This window comes from Peromyscus eremicus, chromosome 13 (assembly GCF_949786415.1).
Source record: "Peromyscus eremicus chromosome 13, PerEre_H2_v1, whole genome shotgun sequence".
Taxonomy (NCBI): domain Eukaryota; kingdom Metazoa; phylum Chordata; class Mammalia; order Rodentia; family Cricetidae; genus Peromyscus; species Peromyscus eremicus.
Window position 1 is genome coordinate 7,118,750 of NC_081429.1, and position 15,250 is coordinate 7,133,999.

The 15,250-nt window shown below is 48.4% G+C and overlaps 1 protein-coding gene across 1 annotated transcript in view; it reads right to left on the reverse strand.

The window, feature by feature from the left end:
* The window catches only part of Col6a3 (collagen type VI alpha 3 chain), an 82,549-nt gene that overhangs the window by 38,400 nt on the left and 28,899 nt on the right, over window positions 1-15,250 (reverse strand). Inside the window, exons 5-10 of the mRNA XM_059277912.1 lie at window positions 11,994-12,578; window positions 9,265-9,864; window positions 7,282-7,854; window positions 5,085-5,687; window positions 2,529-3,134; window positions 458-1,072 (exon numbers count right to left, since the gene is read on the reverse strand). Coding sequence (XP_059133895.1) covers window positions 458-1,072; window positions 2,529-3,134; window positions 5,085-5,687; window positions 7,282-7,854; window positions 9,265-9,864; window positions 11,994-12,578 — 3,582 coding nt within the window. The remainder of the gene's footprint in view (window positions 1-457; window positions 1,073-2,528; window positions 3,135-5,084; window positions 5,688-7,281; window positions 7,855-9,264; window positions 9,865-11,993; window positions 12,579-15,250) is intronic.

Below are 15,250 nucleotides of genomic sequence, written 5' to 3' on the forward strand. Positions count from 1 at the left end.
GGCAAAGGGTCTGGAGGGGTTGGATTAGAGTCTCAGGAGTGAGCACTTAGACATGGAGAGGCTGCCATAAGTAGGACTGCCATGGTGATCATATTGGCCCAAAGAAGGAAGTGTGCCTAGATCACAGTAGGTAACCCACCATGAGGGATGACCTGACTTCAGATCTGTGCGCAGTGGGCATTGGCTGACTCCAGCCAATGAGTGTGATCCTCCAAGACAACTACATCAAACCTTTCAGCAGCCCTGTGGTTAACTTCAAGAAAGATGGAGGACTGATGACCATATGCTTTGGGGGACGTGTTTCCCTCTACAATTTCAAATGAACTATTTTCCCGATATTTAATTTCTAATATCTGTAGACACAACCCTGACAATATTATTGCAAAGAAAGCTAGTTATCATTTCATTTAAAACAGTTGACACCATATTCTGCAATCAAGCATCAAATAGTTCCTACCTGGCCTTGAGGGAGAAAATATGTCTACACCAGGAGGCTGAGGAGTAGCCCCAGATGGTCCAAATGAAAGCATGACCCTCTCTTCTACATTGGGCAGCTCTCTGAATTCCCGAACCGTGAAGACCAGTCTGGGGTCATTGATGATGGTTTGCAAGTCGACTCTATCGATGTTTCGGTCACCTATTCCTATACTCGTGATCCCTGATGAGCTTATGATTTGGGCATGCCTAGCCACATCATCCTGGGACTTCCCACCCAGGAATAACACCAGGTGTTGAGGCACTCCATCTTCTATCCGGCTCCCAGCAGACTTCACAAAGAGGTTTCTTGCCACAAACTCCAGGGCTTTGCCAGTGTTCAGGGGAGACCCTCCTTTGAACCTCAGACGCCGTATGGCATCAAGCACAAGAGCCTGTGACCTGTGGGTCTTCAGGTAGAACTCAGGGAAGACATCATTGCTGAACTGCACGACCCCAATCCTCACTTTACTGGGGCCAATGTTGAGTCTTCGAACAATCCTGCTCACAAAGTCTCGGATATGAGCGATGCCGTCAGGCTTGACGGCATCGGAGCTGTCAATCAGGAAGACAATGTCGGCGGCATCACTTTCAATCACTACAGATAGAAGAAAAAGTGGAGTTCAGTTCCTGTGCATTCCCGCTCTGCCTTTCTCACTACCTCAGCTTCTGGAGCTTGTGTTTGTCAAACTCAGTGTGACCCAACACTGAAGTTATAATCTAACACGTGTTGGGCTTTTGAGACTTAAGCCTTGAAAGTTGTGTTTTCCAGGTTAATGGTGCTTGCCAGCATGCCTGGTGATCTGAGTTCAAGATCCCATAGGGGAGCAACCACTCTCAAAACTTGTCCTCTGACCTTCTCTCTCTCTCTCTCTCTCTCTCTCTCTCTCTCTCTCTCTCTCTCTCTCTAACAAAAAAAATGGCATTCTAAATTCAGGTAATAACTACTTCTTCAAATATTTTAAGTCATCCAAAACTTTATCTAAGTCAACTTTATTTTGATTTTGGCCTTGTGGGTTGGGTTACTACTAATTTAAAACCTATGGGGATTGTTGAGAAACTAATCCCATGTTACCATAGCAACAGAATCATGAATCATGAGCAGGAACCACCAAAGAGACTGTGATCACCGAGGCCTACATCTTTGTCATATGAAAGGAGAGAGACACCTGAGGCCACCTGTTACCACTTGTCCACAGTGAACACCACTAACATGAGTCCCACGTGGCTCCTCAGCATGATCTGAGTTCAAGATCCCACAATGCAATGCTGCATGCCAAGAGTCATGTAAACTGTCCCCAGACATTGGCTTTCTTATATTCCTTGAATCTTTTTAAATTGCATTTTAATGAACCTATAGCATTCAATTTTTTTTCTTCTTACTATTATTTTCTCTTTTCTCCAGGACGTGGTTTTTAACTAGTGGAAAACTCTATACTGCAAAGTTTTACTTCATGCTGAAATTTTTTTTTTTATTGAATGAAACTACCTGAAGACTGTTGCATTAGATTTATAAGAAACAGAAGTAATTTCCTGTCCAGGCTTGGGTCCAATGCCCATGTTAGCTCATGATGAATGTGCAAATATTCCAAAAGAGAGATAAATCCAAAATCTGAAGCAACTCTGGTCCCAAGCATTTTGAATTAAAGATATTTCAACTTGTATAAAATCAATCAAAGTATCTTGGGAAAGATGAGCCACATTCTCCTGTTGGAATTCCAGATGTCTCTCAGCTAAACTAATAGGTTGCCTCTCTGGCCTGGTTTTTGCCTCAATTCCAGGCTTTTCCAGTGCAATACTACAAAGTGAAATGTTGAGTTGATTATGAAGTGAGACCATTCACTGAGAAAGAGGAAAACTGGGGAACTGGCCTGGGTCACAGTCTTGGGGTCCCCTGCTGAGCACAACACCCCCTGGGACCAAAGGAAAACAAAGAGGGGGAAGTCAGAAAAGAGGGTAAAGAGATATGTGGGTGCCTACAATATATACTAGTATGAAAATTTTATTTTAAAAAAATCATGTTAGGAGAGCAGCCCTGCCTCCATGGGTCTTACCTGCAGGGGGATAACGAGTACTGGTCAGGATCTGCTGGATCTGCTGGGAGGTTAGAGTGGTGATGGGTGTCAGCAGTTTCTGCTCCAGTCTGGGCAGCTCCCTGAAGGTGCTCACTGAGAACACGTACTCGGGGCTCAGGGAGATCTTCACCAGCTCCTCCTGGTTTGTGTGCCTGGCTATGGTGAGCGGGGCCACGCCAAACTGCTTAAGCTCCACTGCTGAGTCGTCTACCTCGTCATCAGACTTCGACGATGAAATGAGGACCAGAAACTGTGGGACACCCTCTTCTATCCGGCTTCCCAGCGGCCTCTGGAAGATGTTCTTGAGCACGTACTCCAGGGCATTGCCAATGTAGACCTGCCTCCCGCCCTTGGGCCTCAGCCGGCGCACAGCATTCTGCACTTCGTCCTTGCTGAAGTGAGCATTCAGAGGAAACTCCATCTTGGGGTCCTCACTGAACTGGATGACTGCTACCCGGGTGGTGTCAAAGCCTATGTCCAGGTACTCAACCAGCCTCTCAATCAGGGTGCGGATGTGCTGGAACTCCGGGCTGGCGTTTTGGGATCCATCGATGAGAAAGACCACGTCCTTCTTGCTGCTAGCACCTGTAAAGTAGACAGCACTATGGCCTTCAGCTTCAAGGATGTCAGACTTCAAGCACTCTTGAGCCATCTCCTGGTCTGTCATCAAATCTGTGCCCAGTGGGCAAGAGATCCTAGTACCAGGCACTACAGTAAGAAGACCAAAGAGCCAGTCCCGTGTGTGTCTTCACATCTAAATGTCAGATGGATGAGAAACCAGCAAGAGACTTGGAAGGGTGATCCCTAGGGAGGCAGACACCAAAGAGCTGTACCTACACCAGGGACATCAACTGTGGCAAGAACTGCCCACAGGCCCCATACGAGGGTGCTGGGAGGCAGCCACTGGTTCTGCCAGGTGGGGGACTCAGAAGAGAGCGCACTCTGAGGAATGTGAGGTGAGGGTGAGCAATGGGTTGGTGTGGTTCTGAGAGGGCGGGAGAGACCCTGCACAGGGCACATGCAAGTCTTCCAAAGGTGAAGGAGCTGCTGGAGGGCAGTGGGGCACTGAGAGAGCTGGCCTGAGCAACACACATCGACCATAAGAGGAATCATCCAGCACAGTGGAGAACGCCGCAGGGATGATGGGGCAGGCTGAGTGAGATGTGAAGGGGGTAAACTGAGCAGGGACAAAGAGAAGGGTAGAAGGCAGAGATGGGCCATCCCAGAAAAAAAAAAAAAAAGATCACTCTGAAGTGTGAAGTGTGGAACCATCACTGGGAGGGACCAAGCCGAGTTCCTGAACGTTCTCTTCAAATTACTTGTAATTTCTCTAGGAAATGGGACTCAAGGTCTGAAGCTGAGAGTGAGGCGTGGGGAGAGAGAAGTGGAGTACACAGATGGGAAGAAAGGGGGAGCACACGGGGTGGTCACTGATGTGTGGGGGAGTGAATGAAACAGGAACCAAGCCCTGTGGAAGCGTAGGTCTGGTTTCACAAGAGAGAGACTCTGCACACACACGCACACACACACACACACACACACACACACACACACAGAGGCACACAAGCACCCTAGGGCCTCGAGGTACACCCTGACAGATACTCCTGTGCTGCAACGGAGTTTGGAAATGGCTGCATTCCCCTGCTATGCGAGAGAGAGAGAGAGAGAGAGAGAGAGAGAGAGAGAGAGAGAGAGAGAGAGAGAGAAAGAGGAGAGGAGAGAGAGATTCCTCAAATGTATATGAGTGTGAACATCTTCAAACATTCCATGTAAGTGCACAGAGCACATGGCTGTCACCTGAACACCAAGGAAAAGCTGACCCTCAGGGCACACAGGAGGCAAATCTTGCTTCCAACTTCCTCTCACATGCCATTACCTCATCTTCCTTCCCTGATCCCTCATTTTCCTCTCTCCACATCATAGAAAACACAAGGCCACTTCTGCCCCTTCCTGCCCTCTGACCACCCTGCCTCAGTGCCCAGGAAGCACAGGCCCTGGGCCGACACGTGCTGAGGATGGGCGCCTCGGCCTCTTTCCTTCTTAGAGGCCACAGCTCAGACCTTGTCAGGATTTATTGCGCATAGAACGGCATGGCCTCTCCACAGTTGGGACACCTCTCAGTCCTAAGCAAATGTCACACACTGGTGCTATCGATACAAACAGAGGGGAGACTCTACCCCTCTGGACAGAGCAGGGCATCTGTGGTCAGGCTCCTCCTGATAGCAGAAGGCTAGTGCTTCCAAAGGTGCCACTCAGGCTGGACACTCAGCAAGGGTCTCCCTCAGGCTCCTCTGTAAGGCCTGGATTTATGTCACGTGCATGCCCTCTTCGGTGCTTTAATTTGGCCACAAACAAGAATCTTAGATTCACTATTTGATATCTCAAAAAAAAAAAAAAAGGCTCCTAGTTTTCATACAGCTCTACACTCCATGTGGCAGGGGAAACAAGACTGAAAACGCTTTGCACACAGTCCAAGCAAGTAGCCAAGGTGATTATGGGAAGAGAAACTTAAATAATCCCACCCCAACCCCTCACCTGCACTCGGCAATGGTAAAATCACTGGTCTCAAATTGCTCAGCTCCTCACGGTTAAGCTGGATCACCCTCTCAGAGACGACCTGCTGGACCGTCCCAAGCTCCCGGAAACTGGGAATGGCCACAGCGAAGTCCGGGATGAAGGAGATGGTCTGCATCTCAGAGATGTCAGCATTCCCGATGCCGATGCCAATGGGCACAGCCCCGCCCTGCTTCAGGACCGCCGAGGGGCCTCTCACATCATCCCCTGACCGCTCAGCTGTGAGCACGATCAGGAGCTGGGGGACACCTTCTGCTATCCTGCTCCCTTTGGAACTGGTCAGGATATTCCTCAACACGAAGTCCAGTGCCGCCCCTGTGTTGGGGATTGGGCCACCCAGCAGTGTCAACCTGCGGACGGCATTGATGACACCCTGCTGGTCCATGTGGGAATTCAGGTAGAATTCAGGTCTGGTCCGATCGCTGTACTGTACCAGGGCTACACGCACACGGTCAGGACCCACATCCAGGCTCTCCACTACTCTCTGCACAAACTCCTTTAGCAGGGGGAAGCCACTCCGGACACCCTCGGAGCCATCAATCAGAAACACCACATCCTTTTCACCTGAAATTGGAGAGAAACACCTGGTGACTCACACAGGACTGGACACAACAGCTATACATCACCAGGTTGAGTGCATAACAACCCCCCAGGAAGGTCCAACCCCAAATCCTTCTGTCTGTGAAGAAGACTTTGCAGAGATGATTAAGTGGCAAGTTAGGGATGAAGGGTGTTTATTCCCCCAAACAGGCACAACATCATTACAGGAAGGGGGACGGGACTAGGGTGCACATCTGGAGGATGGAGAAGAGGCCATGAGCCAGATAATTTGAATGACTTCTGGACTCTGGAAAAGGGAAAGAAATGGGTCCTCTCCCAGGCCCTCCAGCTAGAAGGCAGCCTGCCCTACCAACACCTTGGCTTTAGCTCAGGGAGGATGGATTCTGATGCCTGACCTAGAAAAACTGTCAGGAAGGAATTCCTTCTGTTGCAAGCCATAGTGTGTGCAGTAGAGCATTAGGGCAGCGGTGGAAGATGAATGTGCCAGTAGAGAGGGTCCTTTGTTTGAACTTTCTTAAATGTGGACAGAATTGCAAGGCCAGGTGTGGTGACCTTTATGCCAGGACTCAAGAGACAGAGGCAGAAGGATCTCTGTGAATTTGAGGCTAACCTGATCTGCATAGCAAGTTCCAGGCCAGCTAGGGTTATGTACCTCAATCAGGAACTGCTAACTTTGAAAGGTAAACTCAAGGAAATTGCTGGGAACATGCAGAGCCAGGCATTTTGCAGATCTTAAGACTTCAAAGGTTGAAGGCACAAGAGAACAGTGGAAGAAATGAATGTGACCTCTATGTCAGGGTCACAGATCGCCCCAAACTAACCTTGAGAGACTCCCTTTATCAGAAAAGAGCCTCTAGAGACTCAGTTTTCAATCAAAGGAATATATGATCAGTATGTGTATAGATGTGATCGTAATATATATTTGTATTGTGTGTGTGTGTGTGTATTCATTCTATCAGCAGGGCAGGCTGCCTTCTAGCTGGAGGGCCTGGGAGATAACCCATTTCTCCCATGATATCATGGGAGAAATATATACATATATATGTATATATATTCTGTATATATTCATTTTATCACGCAAGGAAATTCATTTAAGTTGGTTAAATACCAACTTAAGAGAGTGTAAATTCAGTCAGAAATTTAAATGCAGCTTTCGTGATGGAATTGAATTTGTCTACCTTCTCTAATATCTTTAGTTTTTAATGAATATAATGGAAGGACTTACATCAGTGATATTCACTTAAAGCATATCACTTGACGCTTGATGTCAAGATGAAGGCTATTTTAGCTACAACACAGCCATGGTATATGGCTTTATTAGCAGATAGGGATTTTTCTAAAGACAAAGTATTGTTATCTAAATCTCTTTAATGCATCTTATATGAAATAGTCTAGTGCCTTTAAAAGATATTCACCCATATCTTTCCAAGACACAAGTTAGAAAATGAAAGACAGAATACTCCTTTTGTTCCCCTCGAAACGGCCTGCAATTTCCGTGTTCTCTGTATGCTCTGGTAGGGCTTCATCTGAGAACCTCTGCTAAAGTTCTAAAGCTAGAGACTGGGCTGCAGGGGGAGCCCACATTGATGCGCCATACCTGATACAGGCCCTACACTCTGTGCAGCTTTCAGAAGGCTCACAATCTGTGGCTGGAGGTCCCCAATCTTAGGAAGCGATTCTGCAGTCAGGATGAACGCAGGAGATGGCACAATCTGCTCCAGCTCATCCGGATTAGCGTTCTTGGCTTGAAAGATGAAAGGTATCACGCCTCTCTGCTTCAGGGAGCTTGCTGGCCCAGCCACAGCATCTGTCGACCTACCGGCAACCAGCAGTACCAGGAACTGCTGCACGTTATCCTCAATGCGGCTGCCAGCCGACCTCACAAAGATATCACTCTGTGCATAGTCCAGGGCGTAGCCCAGGTTGAGGGCCTTGCCCGTCTTTATCTTCATCCTTTTCACAAGATTCAGGATTTCAGCCTTACTCTGGTGCTCACTGAAGCGTGACTCCAGCCTGACGTCATCACTGAACTGAGCTATCGCTACTCGGGTCCCGTCCGGCTTCACATCAAGTTCCTCAATGATCTTGTAGAGAAAGTCTCGGACAGCAGGGAACTGGCCCACGACATTGGCGGAGCCATCAAAGAGGAAAAGAATGTCCCGCTTGCCCTCTACAAGGAAAGCAGATGGACACAGTCAGCCAAGAGACCCTGACACCAGGTGGATCCTGCCGAGCACCACCACATGATGTGGGAGTTCACCAGAGTCATCTGACATCACCATATCAGCTAGAGAGGAGAATGAAGACCCTGTTGTGGCCTCCGCTGTTCCAGGGCAGCACAAATTTGCAAAGAAACAGCCCTGGGCTGGCCGTTCTACAAGCCCACGCCCCAGACATTCTTGACAAAGCAAGCTGCTGGAAAGCCTGCCCGTCCTGTTCTCGCAGTTAGACCACTGAGAACAGCGGGTGTTTTCATGTCCTTACAAATAAAACCACCCAAACTCTGTTTCTCTCTATACTTCTGCTGAAAACTGGCCTCCATTTCCTATGACAGAGACTGGTTGCAGACTAACTTCCCCATGGACACCTGGGCTGACAGGGAGCTGCTCACACTCAATTGTGTTTTCAGTAACTTTAAGGTAAAGAGTTAAGACCCAAAATCCTGTCGATGATTTGGGGGCAGGGTTCAAATCTCTGCTAACATTTCCAATCTCCCCAGACGGAAACCACAGAAAACACGAGTGACAGCCAAAAGAGGACCGTGCCACACCGTGTAAAAATGTCATCTCAAACTGTTCTGAGAACTACTTCAGTGAGGCAGCCGTTGGCTCAGGCTTGCTACCCATCTGGGTAGAGGTGGAAAACTGGTGGGTCTTGTGTATCCATCTCTGAGGGTCATAATAATCTGCCACAGTAAGAGTAACATGGACTCACTGTTGCATGAAGATGTACAGATAACTTTTGACACATGGCAGAGTCTGAATGTAGAATGCCCCATAAAGGAAGGATTTGAATTTTAAAGGATGCCAAGGCATAATCATCTAATAGAGTCAATCAATCTCTCTCTTCCTCTCTCTGTGTCTCCTTCCCTTTTTTCCCCCTCTTCCCTCCCTCCTCCTTTCTTTCCCTTTCCCACCTTTCTCATGGATTTTCACTCTAGAACAGTGGTTCTCAATCTGTGGGTCGTGACCCATGTGATAGGTCACCTAAGTGCATATCAGAAACTTACATTACGATTCACAACAGTAGCAAAATTACAGTTATGAAGTAGCAATGAAATAATTTTGTGGTTGGCGGGGTCACCACAACATGAGGACCTGCATTAAAGGGTCACGGCATTAAGAAAGTGGAGAACCACTGGTCTAGAATGTTCACCTTGTTCAGCTTCTGAACAAATCTGAGACCACATGAGCAGGGCATAGCTGAAGGTTCGACACTTGGAGTCTAAGTTTGTTAGAGCAGTGTCTTCAACCAGTCCAACCAAAATGAACCCACCATCCTTCCTCATGTCACAGGCTCTGGGCTTTCATTGGCCACTGCATCCAGGAAGCGGGGGAGGGGACACTGGAGGGAGATTTACCTGGCTGGGTTAGTGGAACTTCCTGTACACCTCCACTAACATATGTGGTTAGGGGCTGAATCAGCTGTTGAGGCAAAGCCGGCAGCGAGCTGAAATCATCCATGAGATACACCAGGCTTGGATTAAAAGCAATGTGTTCTAGCTCGGCCTTATCCGCCCGGCTGGCCCCCACACAGAAGGTCAGCACGCCCTCGCGCACCAGGGCATTGGCAGCTTGCAAATAGGCATCCTCAGAAGGCCCCGCCATGAGCAGGAGCAGCAACTGAGGCACACGTTCCCGGGTCCTGCTGCCGCCTGCCTCCGTGAAGTGATTGGCATGGACATAGCTCAAGGCAGAGCCTGTGTTCAGGCCCGCGCCCCCCTTGAGCTGCAAGCGCCTCAGGTGAGCAAGCATCTCTGACTTGGTCTGGTAAGTGTCTAGAGAGAACTCCGTGACTGGGGTGTCACTAAATTGCACTAAGCCAACACGGATATTGTCACTTCCAACATCGAGGCTGTTAACTAGGTTGGTTACAAAGTCACGCACATAAGGAAAATTGGTTTTTCCAACGTTGTCGGATCCATCCAAAAGGAAGATGATATCCCGTTTGTTTACGTGAACTGCGGTGAAGCACAGAGAACACGGTGAGACAGACACACCCCTGAGAGGGCTTCCCATGTGTGCCCGCGAGAGCACACATGGCACACTCAGAACACAGAGGAAGTCAGCGTGGCAGAACGTGCCATCTGGTAAAATATGGCAAGCGGCTGCATATTTTCCTCCTGTGGTGGCTGGAGCTTGTGAGGCACACCGATAGCCAAGTGTACAAAACCGAGATTGCTCACAGACAGACAAAGCATTGGGGTTAGAATGTGAATAACCAACAAAATCACCAGCTTCCTAAGACAGCATGCCCTCTCTGGAACTGAATTCCACAAGGGGGCCTCATCTCCAGACTCCTAGTCACAGGATGGTCGCCCATGCTGGATGAGCCCTCTGGGACTCACCTGACTGCACAAAGAGGGCTATTTCCACCCAAAGCTCAAGGAACCTCAGCCCACACGGCCCTAGGAACACATCTTCCTTAAGACTACCTGCCAATCAAAGTATGTGGTCCTCTGATGGGAGTTCTTATCCCCCTGCCTCTACTGTTCTGCTGTCTTATTAAGGGTCATTTCAGTACTGGCCAGTAGGGCAGATCCTTCAAGGATGTGACAGGATCCTAGGTGAGATAGTTAAAACAATGTCAACTTAGCAAACTCTAAACATTGCCTAGGAGGCAAACTTCTGCGCATGTCTGGAAGGGAGTTTTTTTTCTAGGGTCGTTGAGGTGGGACAATGTACTCATTCTGTGGGTCCTGGGCAGAGTCCACAGGAGAAAGTTCAGCTGAGCAGCAGGATCCATTTCTCTGTGCTTCTTAACTATGAAGCTTCTGCTGCCATGGCCCCCCTCCCCATAGAGGGCGGCACCCTCAAACTGTGAGCCATAATTAACCCTTCCTCCAATGCCTTGCTTTGGTCATGTACCTTATCACAGATACCAGGGAAGTCAGGTGACAGTAAAATGCAAAGACATTATATCCTGTGTTAGGCCAAAATTAGTTGCATGAAGAAAAGTTTATCTGTGGGCTCAAATCTGGGGATTCAACCAAGGCTCAAAAGTATTTGAAAAAAAAAAATGTACACAATACAATTCTGCCTCTTGACAGCACTTCTGATTGGCTTTAATGCTAGCAATCAGATTTGTTACTATGTATATAGGAGGGTGTACACGAATTATACTTGAGCATTTCGCTATCTAAACCAAGGGACTTGAGCATCTATGGATTTCTGTATCCGTGGGTAGAGGGAATTGACCATCCCCTGTGTATACTGAAGGACACATTTAGATCTTACTACTTAATTCAGACTAACTGGATCCTCTGTTCATTCATCAAATTTAACTCTGGCTATAAAAGAGTGGATTCAGGAGAGAGAGAGAGAGAGAGAGAGAGAGAGAGAGAGAGAGAGAGAGAGAGAGAGAGAGAGAGAGAATTTGAGAGCTCTGAAGACCAGACGGTCTGAGGAGCAAGCAGGCACCCATGCAGTAGGTTCATGCACTGTGTAGTCGTCCTTCAGTGTGAGGTCTGTGAGGAGGGCAAGCTGGATTCCAGGATATTCATCTTCTCTTCATTACGGATGGAGGTTTGTGTTTGCCCAGTTCACAGGCTGAAAGCGTTATAGTGTGTTTAGGAATAGCTCTGCACTGTCAATCATATCAAATGAGGGAGCGGAAGGACCATGTGTTTGGTCTTTACACCCATCTGTCAGTATGCTTTCCTATTGAAGGGAATCCCTTATACAGAGAGAAAAGAGGGGTTAAAAGCTGAGGGTGCTACATCTTCTGTGAGTAGAGATACTGTCAGCTCAGAAAAGGAAGATCCTTGACTCAGGGGAGGTTTCTAGAAAGGGTCACTAATAAAAACAGAAGGGATGCCAGTCATAGAACTTAGAGTGACTTCTGTGGCCAGAAGCACCGGCAGGTGGCCTTGTGATGCTACGGTTTAAATTACATGCATTTACAGAGTGACGTTTTCAACTCTACGGTTTCAACCCTGCAGAAAAAATAAACCTTAAATAAACAGTTTGCTGTGGTTGTTTTCACCACGAAACAGTGGCCTGTCGATTAAACATCAGTATGTCACTGGACATTTCTCAAAGGTTCTGCCTGCCAGCCCCCTCCTGCATGTATAGACCACAGCTACCATACCTTCTGTGGTTCCAGTGAGGGTCCTGAGGGGCGCCAGCAGATTGGGTAGCATGCTTAGCAAAGGAGCAGGGCGGAACTCAGCGGGAGCGAAGACCAGGGAGGAGTCAAAAGCGATCTCTTTCAGCTCATCCTCATCAGCGGCCCTGCTGCCGACGGCAAAGGCCATGATGCTGCCCCGCTTCAGCTCCTGGGCTGGCTGGCTGACCTCATCGAGGGACTTACCACCCGTGATCAGCACTAGGAGCTTAGGAACCCCCTCAGCGGCCCTATGGCCGGCTGAGCTAGTGAACAGGTTGTTTCGAACAAAGTCCAGAGCTGAGCCCGTGTACAGGACTGAGCCTTCCAGGGGCTTCATCTTCCGTACAGCAGTTATGGCATCCCTTCTGGTGGAGTAGGAATTTAAATAGAACTCAGGCTTGACAGTATCTGCATACTGAGCCACTGACACCTGAACCAGGTCTTGTCCGATTTCCAGCCTCTGGATGACTTTGGTAATGAAGTCTCGGATGGCATTGAAGTTGGACTGCCCCAGGCTGGAGGAACCATCCACCAGGAAGACTATGTCCCTCTTGTTGACTTCCATGACTGTAGATAGCAACAACAAAAGGTGAATAGAATGGCCTCAGTGATCAGGTTCCACAGCGACGCTCTGAAGCCCCATGTGCACAGGCAGCTGTCGCTCTGACCAGTGTCGCAGGGGGAACTGTCACATACAGTGATGGGCTCCCTTCCAACCCCGCCTACTTGCCATGTGTTTGAGAAACAGCTTCAGAAAAAGAGAGTTGCTTTTAGCTTCACACACCACCACTAAAGCGGTAGTTGGCTCTTCACCGCTACAAGCATAGTTTGAAAGCTTGGATGAGTAAAGCCCGGGTCTGCTCAGAAAGCTCTTTGTATCCCTAGCCTGATTTCAAATCCACATACCAACAAATGCAAAATCTGGAAAAGAGTGGGCACCCCCTCCCCTTTTTCTTTGGTTATATCTTATGTGGCTTCCTTTGGCAGGCAAAAACAAATGTTCACCTTTTCATAAATCTTGGGAGAAGAAACCAGTGTCCCCCACCACCAAGGGCAGCCACAGGTTTTCACTTCACAGCCCAGGGTGGGAATGGTGGTCAGTGACGTGCCATGACCTGAATGACTTAGATAAACCACAAAAACGAGCGCCTTGGCCAGAACTCCGCTGGCAGTAACTTCACTCAGCGCTGTCTCAGAATGTGTCCAACCTACCCGAGGGATGGGGACAAGGTCTCTGCCAGACTCAATGCCCATTCCTGATGTCTCAGGCTGCTCCTAGACTGTAAAGATACTAGCTGAGCTGAGCTGGGCTAGACGTGTTTACAAAACGGCCCCTGGTATCCCTTGTACCAGACATCAGGTATATGACAAGTCAATTTTTTTAATACCCAGCAGAAGAAGGAAAGTTGGAAATAAAGGCAAGAAAGAGCTTCCTAAAGACTGAGACACCTCTCATGATGTATTCTAAAACACAGCTCATTCCTAGTCCCAGGGAGCAGAGGCTGGGAATATGGTGTCAGGGTCACCACGCTGCCATAAGGCATGGCTTAGTAGGACTGCACCTCCTCTAGCACTCTTTGCACCAAAAGGAGACAAATGTGAGTTCTTCCAGGAGGGAGGTGTTCATGCATGAGCACTTTTAGTACATGTGCCCAGGTACCTGCTGGTGCGACTGTGTATGGATCACCTACCCTGCCACCCTAGGCCACAAACAGGATTATGACCATCCATTCAGGGATCTCTTTCCTCCTTCAGTTTAGAACATGCAGTCTCTTGGGGTTGCAACTCTGATTGCAATGTAAAAATGTCTTTGCAGATAAACTTAGTGCATATGTGTGTAGTGGACTTCCCATACCTTTATGTCATTGAGAACAATGTGCACAAAAGTGTACTTTGCAGATAAACTTAGTGCATATGTGTGTAGTGGACTTCCCATACCTTTACATCACTGGGAACAATGTGCACACACGTGTATATATGCATACATTTCACATATAATGCTCTGCGTCTGTATCGCACATATTTATCATGCATCTCTCATGCAGCAAACTGATAGACAAATGCCCATGAGATGGGCACCTGAGATGTGTCATGCCCCTTCCCAAGCGCAGATTGTGACCTGATAATAGTCACACTTGTCACCTCCCAAGTTCTAGCATCTCACCATACATTTTACCAGTGGCCCATGGGAAGGACAGATGTCCACACATGGGGGACACGGAAACTGTAGAGCATGGACTTAGCTTTGTGGATTCTACAGTGTCCCTCAGGGCTCCCAGTTTCTATGACACAAGTCCTCTTTGATTACGGACGAGGTCACTTGGTTTGTGTTTGAAGTTCTGGAAGTTGCTAACAGGGAGACCCCTGGAATCGTGCTTAGGCAAATCTAATAAGCACCGAAAAAAAGTCCTAAGCCACTCAAAGAAGGATCAGGTTCCTATGTTTGCCACATGCTTTTGTCGCCAGCTGATTAACCTTTGCAGGCTAGTGTCCTCTTCTGGACTCTTGCTTCTGTGAGATGGAGGAAGGGCTTCATTATGGGCCATCCCACACCCAGTTCTTAAACTGCATGATTCTCAGGCTTCCTGTTAGGGATCCATCTCGAGGATGCACCAAGGCTTCCTGACAGGGCCAGGCTTTCTCTCCCCCAGAGCTCTGATGAGTCATAGTCTTTTAGGGAGTGACCTTGAAGGTCCTGCTAATCTCAGCCAGGAATGATCCTCTTCAGCACTCACTCCTGTGACTCACAACAGGACAAGCCAGGATCCCTTCTCTCCAACCAAAAGCTTGGGAGTTGGGAAAGGACCTCCTCAGTCTCCCCATTAATATCTCCAAATGAATCCTCTCAAGACCCGCTCCTCCCATCCATTTACTCCTGTCCCTGGTCCTTAGAGTGTCAGTCTATCCTCTCGTCTCTCTTCCCAGTCTTCTGAAGGACTTGGGAACCCAGTCATCTGAAGCCCCCAATGCTCACAACAACTGGGTCCTCCCATCCACCCCACCCCTGCTTCTAGGGTCACCTATGACCTTCTATAGACACAACAGAGCATGCACACCCCTGAGATCTCCCGTGATCTGCCACCTGCCTCTTCTCTTTCAGACAAATGACACCCCACTTCTTCATCCACCAAGTTCAATCTGACCTTCAACTCTTCCCCTCCCCCAGTCAATCCCTCTCAGCCTCACAATTCCCACCCTGTGCTACCCTCATGGGCTCTCTGATTCACTAGCCCTCACTT